The 17,391-nt window shown below is 36.9% G+C and overlaps 1 protein-coding gene across 2 annotated transcripts in view; it reads left to right on the top strand.

Moving 5' to 3' along the window:
- Positions 1–17,391, top strand: part of Ppme1 (protein phosphatase methylesterase 1) — a 43,524-nt gene that overhangs the window by 15,832 nt on the left and 10,301 nt on the right. For both annotated transcript variants that reach the window (XM_048360589.1, XM_048360590.1), the window contains exons 4-8: positions 4,665–4,722; positions 5,126–5,177; positions 10,016–10,170; positions 12,045–12,135; positions 14,391–14,456. In XM_048360589.1, the coding sequence (XP_048216546.1) occupies positions 4,665–4,722; positions 5,126–5,177; positions 10,016–10,170; positions 12,045–12,135; positions 14,391–14,456 (422 nt within the window). The remainder of the gene's footprint in view (positions 1–4,664; positions 4,723–5,125; positions 5,178–10,015; positions 10,171–12,044; positions 12,136–14,390; positions 14,457–17,391) is intronic.

Genomic DNA, 17,391 nt, shown 5'->3' with positions numbered 1-17,391 from the left:
CTCTAGTAGAGAATATGGGTCTATGTTAATATTCCCAGTTGTAGACCTTCTTATATCCTTGACTATGGAGTGGGACAGTTCATGTGCAAGAAAATACTAGCAACATCTGTAAAATTAAGTCAAATAACTTATTGCATGTGTTAAACAAATATACATACTCCCTTTTTGATCATTGTGGGACTGAAGGACTGAAAATGGGAGCAAATAGGAATGAAAAAGTAAATAACCAAATGGCTCTGAAGGTAATCACTTTCTTGGTTGTTAGCAGTAATCACTTTCTTGGTTGCTGGCAGCAACCTTTATACATAAATGTACCTTTTTATCCCTTCAATTACACCTTTAATTTCTTGAGAAAAGGAATAATCTCTTCGTTGTTGTTTGCCATATGCCTAGAACTGTTTATTTAATTGACAACAGTTAATTAAATGACTTGGCTCAGGGCTGGATCCCTAGGACAATTAAAAAAATATTTAGCCTTTATTTACTGCCTCCTTCTCTTATAAGATAAGCCATATGATTTGTTCACAAATGCCAGACTGTCTCATGTCTTTAGACAAGTATTGTCCAGTAGAAATATAATGGAATTTTATATCTTTCTAGTAGATATATGATAGGTTTTAAAGAGGGATACTACTTGGATATTTTATTTGACCCTTCAATATCCAAACCATTTCAATTTTTATCTGCATGGATTAGTCTATGGTTTTTGTTTTGTTTTTGCTAATAACAAAGTACCACAGACTGAATGAGTTACTTTTTTTTAAAAGGCTTATTTCATCTCATACTTATGGATATACAAAGTAGAGGGGCCACATCTCTTGATGGCTTTCTTTGCTTGTGGAGTCCTAAGACAGCAGAGGGCCATGAGACAGGAGTATGCATATGTCTAATATGTGACTGATGTCTCTCGCTCTTGTAAAGCCACCTGGAGTGTTTGGCAGAGTGGTGCCCATCTGTAACACTTGGAGCAGGAGGCCAACCTGGGCTTACATATCAAGGTGTTTCTTCCTCCTTCCTTCCCTTTCTTCCTACTGGGGTTTGAACTCAGGACTTTGCACTCACTTGGCTTGCTTGCTTGGCTGATACTCTCCTACTTCAGCCATGCCTCCAGCCTGACTTTTTGCTGGTTATTTTGGAGATGGAGTCTCACAGAACTTTCCTGGCCCAGCTGGCTGGGAACTGTGATCCTCTAAATTTTATCCTCCCTGGGTATTTGGCTTATAGGCATGAGCCACTTGTGCCTAGCATATCTGTTGATTTGTTTCTTTCACTCAATTCAGATCAGTTTGGCAAATACGACTGAACATATTTTGTGTTCCAAGTTTTGTGTTGGGTTACTAAGAATCAAAAAATGAGTTTGCTCTCTAATAAAATCATTTGGTTATCAAATAGTTGGTATACCCCTACTGTGAACCAAACATCTTCAATGTTGCTATATGAATCTAGCTAACACGGTTAAGATCCCAATTGAAATTCTCATGAGATTTGATCAACAAACTGATATTCAACAGAATAAATAGTAAGAATCAAGATAATTTTGAAAAAGATCAATTGACATGTGTCTTGCCCTCTCACATGCTAAAACATATTCTAAAATTGTATCACTTAGTATAATACTGAGAGAGAAAAATCTTAAATCTATGCACAAAAAGGAATTTAATATATATGATGAAAATAACAACTCAAATGGATGAAAGGGCTAGATTTTTAAAATAAAACACTAGACCATTATATATCATGGGGCAGATGTTCTTAAACTTGGCCTAAAGAAGTACAAGCCATAGCTGGGCATAGTCATACATATCCTAACACTTAGGAGACTAAGGCGAGAGCAGCCTTGGCTACAGAGCAAGACAATGTCAAAAAGGGAAGGAAGGAAGGAAAGAAAAGGAAAGGAAAAAGAAAATAACATTAAAAATAAAAAAACAGCTCACAAAAGCCACAAAGGAAAGATTTGTTAATTTGACTTTACCAAAATTAGAAACTTTAAAATACAAGCTATGTAGGGGGGAAAGGGAAAGGGGGAGGGGGAGGGGGGAATGAGGGAGGAGGTAACAAACAGTAAAAGAAATGTATCCAATGCCTAACATATGAAACTGTAACCTCTCTGTACATCAGTTTGAAAAAAAAAAAAAAAACCTAAAAAAAATTTAAGCTATGTGCTGGGCAAAAAACATACTATGTGTATTATAAAGAACAGGCAAAGGATTAATATTTTCATTAGTTTAAAAAAAAAAACTAGGGGCTGGGGATATAGCCTAGTGGCAAGAGTGCCTGCCTCGGATACACGAGGCCCTAGGTTCGATTCCCCAGCACCACATATACAGAAAAACGGCCAGAAGCGGCACTGTGGCTCAAGTGGCAGAGTGCTAGCCTGGAGCGGGAAGAAGCCAGGGACAGTGCTCAGGCCCTGAGTCCAAGGCCCAGGACTGGCCAAAAAAAAAAAAAAAAAAAAAAAACTACTAAGGAAAAAAGACACTCCAGTAGAAAAATAGGCAAGAGAACAAAGTATCCATTCACAGAAGAATAAATATGAAAGAATATTTCATTTATCAAGTTGGTCGAAAGTAAGTTAAAGGTTATACATGTTTGCGAGGATACTTCTTTACATCTTTACCAATACTTGGTTCACTCTTTGGAGCTTGTTTTGTCAACTACAGAAATATGTTGTTATTTATATTCCTATCCTTCTTCTCAAGGGGATAATTTGAGATTATTTGAGAAAAGCTGATGAGATATTAAAATGACCCAGGATCATGTTATTTTATATATTTTGAAACAGTGTCTTCAACCCTTCTGCCTCAGCCTCCCAAGTTTTGGCATAAAGGCATATACTGTCTGTCTAGCTCTACCCAGATCTTTTTTCGAAACTTGTCTCTAATTCTTATACCTTACAATGGCCTGGGAGAACTCCGAAATGAATAATCTTTGGCCCCTTTCTTCATTTACTTAAATCAGAATTTCTGATGAGTTCATACCTAAGCATTTCCAAAAGCCCATTATTAGGTGATTCTGTTAGGCAGATTGGATTAAAAAATTTAGAGCCTGGCAGCTTGCATTTAAATTTTGTCTCTGACATTTATTAGCTTTTTGGACATAGCCAGATTACTAAATCTATCTGTAAAATGATGAAAATATGTCTAATTTTGAAGAGTTATGAAGAGAAAAATAATTCATTTGAAGTACTTTATTACCTGGATGACATATATATATATATATATATATATATATATGGTTTAGTAAAAATTAGCTATTACTACTAATGTTGCTGGTTTTGCTTTCACCACAAATTCCAGCAAGAAAACCATTAAGTTAGTTTGTCTTAAATTGTTGCCTTTACTTATTCCTTCAGCAACAGAACTGTACTGTTTGAGACAAAAGGTGTAGTAGCTTCCATAGATATGTTTTGACACTTTTCCATTATCTGTAAAGCACATGATACTCTGGATTTATTTTGCTCAGTTCTTCCCCTTCATCTTCCTTTGGAGAGCAAAGCCATTGCTTATTACCTTTTTTACTACTATATCTCCATCACTCAATTGGTACCAGATTTTTAGTTGTCATTTAGAAAGATGTATTTTAATTTATAGGTTTTCTCTCTCTCTCTCTGTCCCTGACCTTTTTTTTTGCTCAAGGCTGACGCTCTTAACATGTGAGACATAGCTCCACTTCTAGCTTTTTGTGGTTAATTGGAGATAAGAGTCTCATGGACTTTGCTGCCTAGGTTGGCTTTTGAACAGTGATCCTCAGATTTCAGCCTCCTGAGTAGTTATGATTACAGGGGTGAGCTGGCTTTAGATAATTCTCTTAATTCATTCTTAAATGACACTGGTAAAATTTACTAACACTAATTTTATTTTATTTATTTATTTATTTTTATTTTGCCAGTCCTGGGGCTTGAACTGAGGGCCTGTGCACTGTCCCTGGGGCTTCTTTTTGCTCAAAGCTAACATTCTACCATTTGAGCCACAGCACCACTTCTGTCTTTTTCCATATATGTGGTGCTGAGGATTCGAACCGAGGGCTTCATGTATACTAGGCAAGCACTCTACCACTAGGCTATATTCCTAGCCCTAACACTAATTTTATATGATTGTCTTGAGAATCTAGTTCACTTTAGGAATAAGATTTCCAGTTAACTAAGGTTTCTTTAAACCTAAAGTTGTACCTTTCCCATGGTACTATTATTTCTTTTTTGGTATACTTTTTATTTAACTAGGGCCCCAAATTGTATATACTACTGTATCTATCCTAGGTGAATTGCTAGTTAGCATAATTTGTACTGATATTTAGGGTGTATGTTCATGATAATGATGTCCTGAGCCAAAATATAAACAGACTCATAGAGGATTTACTCTCTAGAGTAGGGAAAGGATATCCAAGCAGTAAGAATCAGAACCATATGTAACAGCCTTGAGGGTCATTGCCTAAAAGTGCTGACCCTGGCTAGGAAGTTAAGTTTAAAGATGGATTTAAGAGGAAAAATCCTACTTTGAATTTGGGTCTGGCCACAATATGTACCAAAAAAAGCAGAGAATCATTGTTCTTTTATTTCTCTTTGGGTACTTTGAATTCTAATAGCTGCTCATTCGAAAAGTTTATTGGTAGTTGGGCAAAATTTTCTATCCTACATGTATCTTACTACTTTTTTTTCCTCCCTGTAGGCAGCAATCATTAGTAGAGTTCAATGTAGGATTGTGGCTTTGGATCTGCGAGGCCATGGTGAGTAAAGTTTTTTGTTTTGTTTTGTAGTGTTGGAGGTGTGAATAAAGTTCTTAATTAGCCATTGACTCAATGGCATAGTCACCGAGCTCCTTTGAATAAACCTAAGTATAAATTTCAGTGAAGACATAAAGTAACCCAGTGTCCTCCATTTGGATATATTTGGAGAAGTCTGAGCTTCTAGGAAGATTGCTTGTAATTATCCTCTTTGGAGTGACTAGCCACAGAAATTTGTCTATAATATGAAAGATCCTTGCTAAATTTGCCATATAAATTATGAAGTCCCATTTTATCATCTAAATGCGAAATTTTTAAAGAATAGTGTTGCTTTTATAAGAAGAATAGTGTTGCTTTTATAATTCTTATCCATGGGAATTTTATTCCTAAAATACTTTCTTTTTAGGTGAAACAAAAGTCAAGAATTCTGAAGACTTATCAGCAGAAACAATGGCAAAGTAAGGAACCAAATATTGCTTACAGATTGATTGTCTGCCTCTCATTGCTAGTATAAATAGTAGTGTAACTGGTGAGTTTGTTGGACAAATTAACAGAAAATTGTACTTCTGTTTTCTGTTTATCTTTTCTATGATTATCTTTCTATTTAATCTCTAAAGAAACATTCATCTTCAGTATATCCAATATGATGGTCATCACATAAAACACCTGAAAATTGTTCAGATTTAATTGGTATAGATCTTTTGAACATTTTTCATCTGTTGGTAGCATTAAATAGAATCTGGATATCTATCATGAACTTTTGATTAGAAAAGTAGTGCAAGAGTATGTTTAGGGAATCTACTTTCGCCATCCAGTATCACAGAAAAGTGAGAATAAGGTATTTAAAAGTAATTATATCCTAGCTTTCAAAGTAAAAGATAAATATAGCAACATATAGTGGCTCTCAATCATGATACATTATCAGAATCATCTGAGAACTTATTAAAAATGTATATGCTTTGTCCCTACACCAGATCTGCTGAATGGAATCTGCTGTATTGTTGGTGGGAATGTGAATTAGTGTAACCATTGTGGAAGGCAGTTTGGAGATTCCTCAGAAACTAAAAATAAACTCTTCCATGTTCCAGCATATAACTCTATGGCATTTATCCAAAAGATTACAAGTTAAGAAAATAACAAAGACACTTGCATACCCATGTTCATTGCTACATTATGTACCATAACCAAGATATGGGAACAGCTCAGATGCCCTACAATAGATGAGTTGATCATGAAAATATATATCATGTTGTATGTATGTGATAGATATATGCTTAACATAATATAATGCTACAGTCTTATATAACTATAACTATGTATTACACATTATATATGATAATGTATGATTATATTATGTTATAATATGAATCTAATTATAATATATATAACTATATATTATGATATTTATAGAGACATATATAGGCACATACATACACAATGGAATTTTATTCATCCATCAGAGAGAATAATATACCATTTGCAGGGAACTAGTTGGACCTGGAAAATTTTATGTTAAGTGAACTAACTCAGGCTCCGAGAGACAAATGGCTCGTTTTCTTTCATGCGTAAAACTATAAACATTTGAAAAACATGTACCGGTTCATATGCCTATATACACAGTTAAGCCGATTAAAGCCAATTAAAGTATAGTATACACAGGGGTACATTCCAATAGTGTAACTTCTTTAATTAATTGACAGCCTAACACACAATACCAGAAAGCTGAAGCATGTTTTGTCTTAGAGAGGTAGGCCTTAAGGGAAGGTGGAGTAGACAAATAGGGCAAATATAGTCATAATTCTCAACGTACATTTGTGAAAATGGAACTGAGTAACTTGAAAGGATGTTTGGGGTTAGGATATATGTGGGGAGAATGATGAAAGTGATGCTAACTCTGAGCCAGTTGCTTTGTACTCATTTGACATGTTGAATTAAAACCACTTAAAGGTAATAATTTTTTAAAAGTTAAAATATATGTAAATATATATTTTGATACAGCCATTCCCATGACTGGTATTTGAGAATAAGAATAAATTCTAAGTGATTGACCAATCACCTGGGTGAATGTACCTTTCCTATGCTTAGATATGATACTAAGGTGTTTCAGACTCTTAACTTCTTTCATAAAGCAAGTGTCCTATGTCTTAGAGCCCTTTGCATTCAATTATCTTTATTTTTATTTTTTTGAAACCAAAAAGGGATCTTGCTGTGTTGCTCAGGCTGGCTTCAAACTAACAATCCTCCTGCTTTTTCCTCTCAAGAGGGTTTACTGTTTTATAAATCAGGTAACGAGTACATTTCTTTTTAGACATTGCCATCCCTTGTTAGTGTATATTTTAAGGTATAGACATAAATATCTTCATGAATAAATTTTTATTTTATCCATTTTTATCTGTTACAGGGAATTATTCTTTAAATTATACATTAGTATTTGTTCTAACCTTTAGTCTTAAAAAATGTGACCTCCAAATTATATCCAACATATTTTTAATTAATTGAACCTATATTTTTATTATTTTGATGTATAGACTTAACTTTGGGATACTACTTTTTTTTTTTTCCAGTCCTGGGGCTTGAACTCAGGGCCTGAGCAATGTCCCTGGATTTTTTTTTGCTCAAGGCTAGCACTGTACCACTTGAGCCACAGCACCGCTTCCAGCTTTTTTTGTTTTGTATATGTGATGCTGAGGAATCGAACCCAGGGCTTCATGTGTATGAGGCAAGCACTCTACCACTAGGCCATATTGCCAGCCCCGGGGTACTACCTATTTTAGAAACTTTCTATACTCTTCTCTGTTGCTTGCTCCAAAGGTGACTTTTCTTTTCCTTTCTTTTTTTCTTTCTTTGCCAGTCCTGGGGCTTGGGACTCAGGGCCTGAGCACTGTCTCTGGCTTCTTTTTGCTCAAGGCTAGCACTCTACCACTTGAGCCACAGTACCGCTTCCGGCTTTTTCTATTTATGTGGTGCTAAGTAATTGAACCCAGGGCTTCATGCATGCTAGGCAACTACCACTAAGCCACATTCCCAACCCTCCAAAGGTGACTTTTCTATCTAATCTTTGTTCCTGATGTTTTTCAGTAGTGACTGAGCAAAAGCATCATGTAATTATCCTGAATCTACAGTGCTTCATACCAAGGGAGAATGGCTTTAAATATATTTCATTGAGGGAGAAATTAAATAAGTTGGTAGACCCAATAAAATTAGTTGTCTTGGTCAATCTTATAGTTGGTAAATTCTTCTTCAGTTTCATCCCATATAAAATAGTAGTAAAGATTCTTTCAGGCAGGACTGCTGAAGGATTACATTAGATGATGTTACAAGAAAGTTCAGGAAATGGAGGTGTGGCTCAAGTGCCAGCCTTGGGCGGAGAAAGCTAAGCCTGAGAGTACCTGATTCCCTAAACTCAAGCTCCAGTATCTGTTCTTGCACACGCGTGCACACACACACACACATGCATGCAGTGTGTGCGAGAAGAAAATCATAGTACATAATAGGTACTTACTCAGTTTTATGCTGCTGTAACTGAAAACCAACAGGGTAACTCATCAAGAGCATGTTTATTTAGCTCAGAATTCTGGTAACTGTCAAGTTTAAGAGTTGTGGTTCTGGGGCTGGGGATATAGCCTAGTGGCAAGAGTGCCTGCCTCGGATACACGAGGCCCTAGGTTTGATTCCCCAGCACCACATATACAGAAAACGGCCAGAAGCAGCGCTGTGGCTCAAGTGGCGGAGTGCTAGCCTTGAGCGGGAAGAAGCCAGGGACAGTGCTCAGGCCCTGAGTCCAAGGCCCAGGACTGGCCAAAAAAAAAAAAAAAGAGTTGTGGTTCTGGCATGTGATGAGGGTCTCTTTCACCACAACACTTCTGAGGATTTACCATGATGAGACTGATCTAGGACACCAGCTATTCCCGTGGTAATTCATTAATCTGTGAATGAGTTAATCCACTCATGAAGGCAGGTGCCTCATGCTGCAGTCACTTTCGTAATTCTATACTTCAAATTATATAACCTTAGAAGCACTAAATGCATATCATTTTTGTCTCCCATTGAAAATTTTGTGTTTTTTATAGAAGCAGCACTGGTGTCAAAAAAGTGAGGACACCGCTTAAAAAAAACACTTGGCTTTTTGTGTTAATTGTATTATCTCTACCTAACTGCTTAATCTGCTTTGCTTTTTGTCTTAATCTTGAATTAACTCCAAATTAATATTAAACTACTACTTTCACTTTCAAATATTGGTGACCTCCTTATCTCCCATTCATATTGTCTCCAGCTACCCTATTTTCTCTTGTAATTGTATGAAGTTCTTTAATTCTTACAGAATTAATATTTGCTTTTGCCATTATGAATACTGTGGAGAACATATTTGAAAAGTTGTTTTCCTCCCTACATTGACACTTGCCATATTTTTTATGCTTAAGTATGTAATAAAACTCAACAAAACAGTGTTTCAAAGTTAGCATTTCCAAAAGAATAATAGAACCCGTGGCCACTAAAAATACATTTCTTCTTGTTATCCCACCCTACTATAGCAAAAAAGACCTGCATGCAAGTAAAAACCAAACTTCATACTTCAATTCTGATTTTCAAAGCTTTAAAGTTTGACTATTAAAGAGATCTGCTTGTAATTGAAGACTAGAACAAAAGCCAATAAGAATGAATTCTGAATACCTTTCTAGTTTCTCAAGCACTATATTTACATTTATATTTATTCTTCACACATCTATATTTGAGATTTTAAGTAATGAATATTTGTGTAGCACCCATTTCAAAGTAGTGTCCTGTTTACTTTTTAGTCACTGCTCATAGCAGTCTAGGTCAGTAAGTGATAAGGTCTTACCTTCATATTTCAGATTTTGAAACTGAGTAAGGGATTAAGTAAATTACCCAAGGTTACATAAGTAGAAAAGAAATTGAGGTTAATGCTCATCTTGTGGCTCTAAACTTTATTACAGTCTACATGGGAAAACTGAGGCATAGAGTAATTAAATTATTTGCTCAGAGCTTCAAGCTTAGTTTCAAAATAAAAGTATATGTTTATGTCAATATGTGAAGAACAGTACATGTATAATATAAAGAAAAATTGGATTCTTTGTTCTTAACCTGCCATTATCAGGAGAGGTAGGTATATGGCTACCTGCATAGATTATAGGGGTTGTGTTTATGTAGATATGCGTGTAAGGGGCTTATAGATCTTTACCACTTCCCAGGAATTTTAGTTAGACAAAAGGAAGGAAGTGAGAAGGAAACTAGTATTGCTTCCGAGCTTTCGAAGCTTTTTATCTTTCCTTTGCAGAGATGTTGGCAATGTAGTTGAGGCCATGTATGGAGACCTCCCTCCTCCAATTATGTTGATTGGACATAGCATGGGTGGTGCTATTGCAGTCCACACAGCATCATCTAACCTGATGCCAAGCCTCCTGGGTCTGTGTATGATCGATGTTGTGGAAGGTAAGTATTTGTAGTGCTAAACAAATCAGAATCATTAATATATGGGAGCCATCCATGGTAGATTACCACGTTTTAAGTTATTGTCAATTGTATTTATCTTGAGGTATGTTCATAAGTGGATTTCTCACTGATGAACTTAGCTTCCTTTTGATCCAGCATATCTTTTAAAAATTATATAACCAGTAATATCTGAAACTCATTAACGTGTGTGTGTGTGAAGGTGTGTGCACGCACACACACTGGTCCTAGGGCTTGAACTCAGGGCTAGGCACTGTTTTTAGAGCGTTGTTGCTCAAGCCTAACACTTTGCGACTTAAGCCACACACAGCTCTACTTTCTGCTTTTCAGTGGTTAATTGGAGATAAGTCTTACAGACTTTTCTGCCTGGGCTGGCTTTGAACTGTAATCCTCAGAAGTCAGCTTCCTGAGTAGCTAGGATTACATGTGGAAGCCAGAAGCCACTGGTGCACGGCTTATTAGTATATTTTTATGGCTCTGTATTTTGATCAGATATGTATTCCATAATTTTATTTTATTTTATTTATTTATTTATTTTTTTTGGCCAGTCCTGGGCCTTGGACTCAGGGCCTGAGCACTGTCCCTGGCTTCTTCCCGCTCAAGGCTAGCACTCTGCCACTTGAGCCACAGCGCCGCTTCTGGCCGTTTTCTGTATATGTGGTGCTGGGGAATCGAACCTAGGGCCTCGTGTATCCGAGGCAGGCACTCTTGCCACTAGGCTATATCCCCAGCCCCATAATTTTATTTTTTGAATAAAAAAGCTTTCGTATCTCTATGACCAACTCTAAGAAATACATAACTGCTAATACAAGTCAGCCATATTTAGCAGGATTATTATACTTGTAGACAAAAAAATGAGGGCCATATTGGAAACTGGCTATCCCATTAGTCTTCTGAATTTTTTTATACTTTATCTAAATTTTTCCATAAACTTTACTGAAATCTGTTGTCATTGGGGACAGATATATGTAGTTGACAGTATTAATTTTTTTTCTTGTCATTTTGACAAAATACCAAATATAAGTGATTTAACAGAGGAAAAATTTATTTTGTCTCACAGCTTCAGAGAGTTCAGTCCATGGTCAGTTGGTCAGCTGGTCCATTGTTTTTTTAATTTATTATTATTTTTTAAAGTGCTGGTTCTAGGGCTTGAACTCAGGGCCTGACTTCTTTGGTAGTTTGTTGGTAATAAGAGTGTTACTTTTTTGCCTGAGCTGGCTTTGAATCATGATTCTTAGATCTCAGTTTCCTGAGTAGCTAGTATTATAGGTATGAGCTACTAACACCTATCTTGATTTAATGTGGTAGAGTGCTTGTCTAGCATGCATGAAGCCATCAGGTTCAATTCCTCAGCACCACATACACAGAAAAAGCCAGAAGTGGCGCTGTGGCTCAAGAGGTAGAGTGGCTAGCTTTGAGCAAAATGAAGACAGGGACAGTGCTCAGGCCCTGAGTCCAAGTTAAAAAAAAAAAGGGTGTATGTAATAAGGCAGAACATCGGTGTGAGGTCATGTGGTAGAGTGAATAGAGCAAGGCTGCCCAAGAAGCAAGAGAGAGAAAATGAAGGATTGAGGACATAATATCAGTCAAGAGTATATCCCCCAGTTACCTACTTCCTCTAACTAGGCCTCATAACCTAATGGCTTATTCAGTATGTACTCACTAGTGGAGTTCCCACTAATGAACTGAGTCCTCTCATGATTTCAGTCACCTTCTAGTGTCAGGCTGGGTGCCAAGCCTTCAACATTGTGAGCCTTTTTTGGAGAGACACTTCATGTTCAGCTATACTCCTCACAAAGTGTAAGTGCTTAGAAAAGGTTAAGTACTTTGGTTAAAATTTTTGTTTTTACATCCAGGTACAGCTATGGATGCACTCAATAGCATGCAGAATTTTTTACGTGGTCGTCCTAAAACCTTCAAGTCTCTGGAGAATGCTATTGAATGGAGGTAATTCACAAATTTATGTTGTCTTAATTTTAAGTGATAAATTACAGCTTTTCCTTTTTGTCACCTCAGGCACTTAAGTCCAAAGGAACTGAAGGTCACTTTCAAAGCTTTTTATAAGAGTATACTAGGAAGTATTTTAAAAGCAAGCTTTAAAAAAATACAGTATTGAATTTCTAGCCCAAGCAATAAGGCAAGAGAAAAAAAGATATGAAAGAGATCCAAATAGGGAAGGAAGAAGTTAAACTGTCCCTATTTGTATATGATATGATACTATATCAAGATGCATTACACTCTTAAATTGACATAATGAATTTAAATCCCTTTGTACAATTACTTAAAGATAATTAAAACAAAAATTCTGAGGTTTGAACTCTGGGCCTCTTGCTTCCTATGCCTGAGGCTATACCACCTGAGCCATTCCTTAGTCCCTTGTCAAAAGTTAATATTTCAGCATTGATGAGTTATCTAACGCTTGTTCTTTTCCAATGAATAGTAATATCTCCTGGGACCTAAGTAATTATGGGTCATCTGTTATTTCTGCCTCTAAGTTGGAGCTTAGACTAGGTGGTCTCTAAGACCTTACCCACTTTTGATGCCCCATGGTTCTAGATTCACTTCCTGTTTTTCAGATAAAATGATAGAGAAATGTAGGAGGGATATAAGTCTGCTTTCTAGAATCTGAGTGTGGATAAATAAAAGCCTTGGAGCTAAACAATTTATTAAAAATTTCTAACAAAATTGGCTGTGGCTTTTACTTAAAGGATGTTCAATAATGAACGTATTCTTCAGTCAAACATTTTTATGATAAATTCATTTAACTTACTTTGGATAAAAGATAATAAAGATTAAAAAAATGAATAGTATTCTACCCACAAAGAGATGTCTTGGAATAAATAAACTGTTTTAATCATCCCAATTTCCTACCTAATCTTCAAAATCTATCTCTAGTCCCCTTTCCAGAGTGCTTTCTGTAACTCCTGAAAACTTCTAGATAAATCTGTCACCAAACTTGATAGAGATGTTTATATGGTGCTGTTTACCCCTGAAGTCCTCCACTTCTTCCTTAAGGGCAGGTTCATATTGTTAATTTTTGTTAATGTCTATCTTAAAGTCTATGTCATAAGAGCAGAAACTGTTATCTATTTCTATTATACTTTCATGCTGCGTAGAGCATTCTTCTGGCTACCCTAGCAAGCAGAACTTGTTGGTTAACTAAATGGAATATATCAAGTAGAAGTACACAACCTCTAGAAGGCATATCCAAGGGAGTTTTTCTAGCACAGAGGGACTCGTGCTAGCATACAGCTTGTCAGAATGATGTTTGTCTTTACTGTTTATTACCCCTTGTTTACTACTTATGACACAAGAATCCTGTTCCTGGGGAGCCATGGCATTGAGTATTGATCATGCCACTGCTACCAACTTAGCATGTACCTTAGGCACCCTGCCTGCTTTTCCAATAATAAACAGTGAGAAAATTAATCTAGGTGTGGCTTGGTTATTTAAATTTACCCTTTTTCCAAACTTTAATTATGCATTTAAGAATAAGCATTTTTTTTTTAACCTGAGTATGTGCTGAGGATGGAATCTAGGGCTTTGAGCAGGCTAGGGAAGCAGTCTATAGCTATCCCCAACCCCTAAACTATATTACTTTTGTTTTGGGTGGGCCTGAGGTTTGAACTCAGGGCCTCACACTTTGTAAGCAAGTGCTCTACCACTTCAGCCACATCCTCGAGCCTTTATTACAATTAATTATTTTTCAGATAGAGTCTCAAACTTTTGCCTAGGGTGTGCATTGGACCACAACTATAATCCTCCTACTTCTTCTGCCCTTGTAGCTAGGATCACAGTATGTGCTACCATGCCTGGCTGACCACTCTTTTATATTCTGCTTAATTTCTTAAGTCCTTAGTTTACCCAGGACTCATAATAAAGTACTTACTTTGAACTTGGCCTTGTTATATTAACACCATATTTGTTTATCTTTCATTCTACTGAATTACATGTTTCTTGAGCACATATCTGGCACATAGTACCTCTGGTTAATGTTTGTGGAACTGAAATGGTATTAACGATGTCTTTACTTGCTTTTTATCACCTGACTTAATGCCTTAATAGGCAGGTGAAGGACGGTGGCAACATACTCAACCAGACCTTTTTGTTTGATCTCAGTGAATCTCCAGAATTACTATTTGATTGCAGTGCAAGAAAAGATGAATCCTGAATAACCTCCTCCTTTCTTGCCTTTCTCCTAGTGTGAAGAGTGGCCAGATTCGAAATCTAGAGTCTGCACGTGTCTCAATGGTTGGCCAAGTCAAACAGTAGGTCTAACTTTTGTATCTCATGCTGTTCAGAGATTGCTGCTTTTGTCTTTCACCTGTTCTACCATCATGTTAAATACTTTCATTATTTGAGATAATTTTATAGGTTAGCTCAGTTAGGAGCCAACATAAAGATAATTTCTCCTCTCCCCTCTGTCTTTTTCTTTAAAAAAAAATCCCCAAGCCAGTAAGTGTTTTCTTTATAATACTGTATTACATTAGCACGTGTGTAGGCATTAAAAAGGGCAGATTCTAAAGTAAATATTAAAAATTGTTGGGGAGAAAGTGATGAAAGGGGTGACATTGATCAAGAAGATACTTTGTACTTATAAATTGATTAATTTATAAATACAATGCAATTTTACAATCAATTTTACTACCTAGAGATAATAAAAATATATTTTTAATGATTGTCTACTTTAATACTGGCAGCTATGATTTCATTCTGGTAGCTATCTCCTTCTAAGGCAAACACAGTTGTGAGGAAGTTATAATAACTGGCGTAGCCAGAGTGAAAGTCTGATTCTAAGGGTGAGTTTAAGTATTTTGTCCAACTGATCTTTCTTTCTTCCTTTTTGTCTTTTTTCTTTTTTGGTACTGGGGCTTGAACCCAGGACATTGCACTTGCTAGACAAGAGCTTTTGCCACTGAGCTACATCCCAACCCCAGTTGATCTTTACTGATGAAGTTATATGAGTCCTATATTTTATTTTGTGTAGCCACAAATAAGCTTTTAAGTGAATTCATAAAATACCCTCTACCAGATCAGACAGAAGTATAAGAGTTAGGTGAAAGTGATAATGACATTATTGAGTTCTCAGTATTTGCTAGGCACTGGGCAAAGTGTTTATGCAGTTTTATTTTATTTTTTTGTCTGAAATGAGGCTTGAACTCTGCCTGGGCACTGTCCCTGAGCTCTTTTGTTCAAGGCTAGTGATCTACCACTTGGAGCCACAGCTACACTTCTGGTTTTCATTTATTTGGAGATAAAAAATCTCAGGCTGGGAATGTGGCTTAGTGGTAGAGTGCTTGCCTAGCATGCATGACACCCTGGGTTCAAATCCTCAGTACCACATAAACAGAAAAAGCCAGAGTAGTGCTATGGCTCAAGAGGTAGAGTGCTAGCCTTGAGCAAAAAAGAAGCCAGGGACAGTGCTCAGGCCCTGGTCCAAGCCCCAGACTGGCAAAAAAAGGAATCTCACGAACTTTTCTAAAGCCTTTTTTTTTTTTTTTTTGGCCAGTCCTGGGCCTTGGACTCAGGGCCTGAGCACTGTCCCTGGCTTCTTCCCGCTCAAGGCTAGCACTCTGCCACTTGAGCCACAGCGCCGCTTCTGGCCGTTTTCTGTATATGTGGTGCTGGGGAATCGAACCTAGGGCCTCGTGTATCCGAGGCAGGCACTCTTGCCACTAGGCTATATCCCCAGCCCCTTTTCTAAAGCCTTTGAACCATGATCCTCAGATCTCAGCCTCCTGAGTAGCTAGGATTAAAGATGTGAGCCACCAGCGCCTGAGTACAGTTTTATTTTTTAAGACACATGTTGGGATAATACAGTAAACCCCTATGTACTCATTGCCCATTTTCAGTCATTCCTAACTCATGGCAAGTCTTGTTTCATCTGTGTGCTTATTTATTTTCTGTAAGCACAAAATATTTTAAAGCTAATTACAAGCAATTAATTTTTCTCTGTAAGATTTCAGTATAGTACAGAAGATAGTTTCTCAGTATACTTTAGGAGATAAACACAGTAGTGCCATTTATCACACCTAAAAAATTGATCTTTAATATCACCAAAATCAAAACAGTCTTGTATATGTTATTGTCTCATTTAAAATTTTTATTTTTATGGGCTGGGAATATGGACCAGTGGTAGAGTGCTTCCCTCGCATACATGAAGCCCTAGGTTCGATTCTCCAGCACCACATATATAGAAAAGGGCCAGAAGTGGCGCTGTGGCTCAAGTGGCAGAGTGCTAGCCTTGAGCAAAAAGAAGCCAGGGACAGTGCTCAGGCCCTGAGTCCAAGGCTCAGGACTGGCCAAAAAACAAAACAACAACAAAAATTTATTTTTACAAATATTTATATACATATGGAATACAGTATAACATTTCATATAATGAATGTATTTTTAATGATTACAGTAATTAGCTTATCTGTCACCTTAAGCTTTTATTTCTTGGTGGTGTTATCATTTAACGCTTTCTCTTTTGACCTTGTCAAAGATGTAACACATTATTATTAGCTTTAGGCATCCTACTCAATTCGTAAATAATTTTCCAAGTTAAAATTAGAATTAAAATAAGGCTGGAAAGCAATTGGTTGATATAACTGTCAAGTATCTTTTAACCTATAGGATTTCCTTGCTCCCTCTTTCTATCTTTCTTTAACCCCCCTCCTCCCTCAACCTCACTTTCTCCCAAACCCCCTTTGCAAGCCTCTGTACTCACTCACTTGCCTGGAGTTTCTACTGAAATTGCTTGGTCCTGGGGCTTGAACTAAGTGCTTTCCCTGAGCCTTTTTTGCTCAAGGCTAGTGCTCTACTACTTGAGTCACAGCTCTGTTTCCTGCTTTTTGATGGCTAGTTGGAGATAAGAGTCTTGTGAACTTTCCTGTCTGGTCTGGCTTTGAACCACAGTCCTCAGATCTCAACCTCCTGTGTAGCTAGGATTATGAGCTACTGGCACCTGGCTTCCTAAAATTACCTTAAATCTTCTCATTCACAGGCTTTGGAAATTCAAAGCACATGTTTCTTTGTGACAATCCTAAGAAAAATCACATCTGTACTTTCTAGTCAATATGAAAATTGGCATCTTAGTTTCATAGAAGTCTCCCAGTTAGCATCAGGAAGGGAGAATTCAGAGGCTGTGAAGGAGATTGGAGACTGTCTCACTTTTCAGGGCCTGAAAGTAAGTTCCTTACTCTGTAAATACCCTGAAGA

Source organism: Perognathus longimembris, chromosome 13, assembly GCF_023159225.1.
Source record: "Perognathus longimembris pacificus isolate PPM17 chromosome 13, ASM2315922v1, whole genome shotgun sequence".
Classification (NCBI taxonomy): domain Eukaryota; kingdom Metazoa; phylum Chordata; class Mammalia; order Rodentia; family Heteromyidae; genus Perognathus; species Perognathus longimembris.
This window is presented reverse-complemented; position numbering and strand designations above follow the sequence as displayed.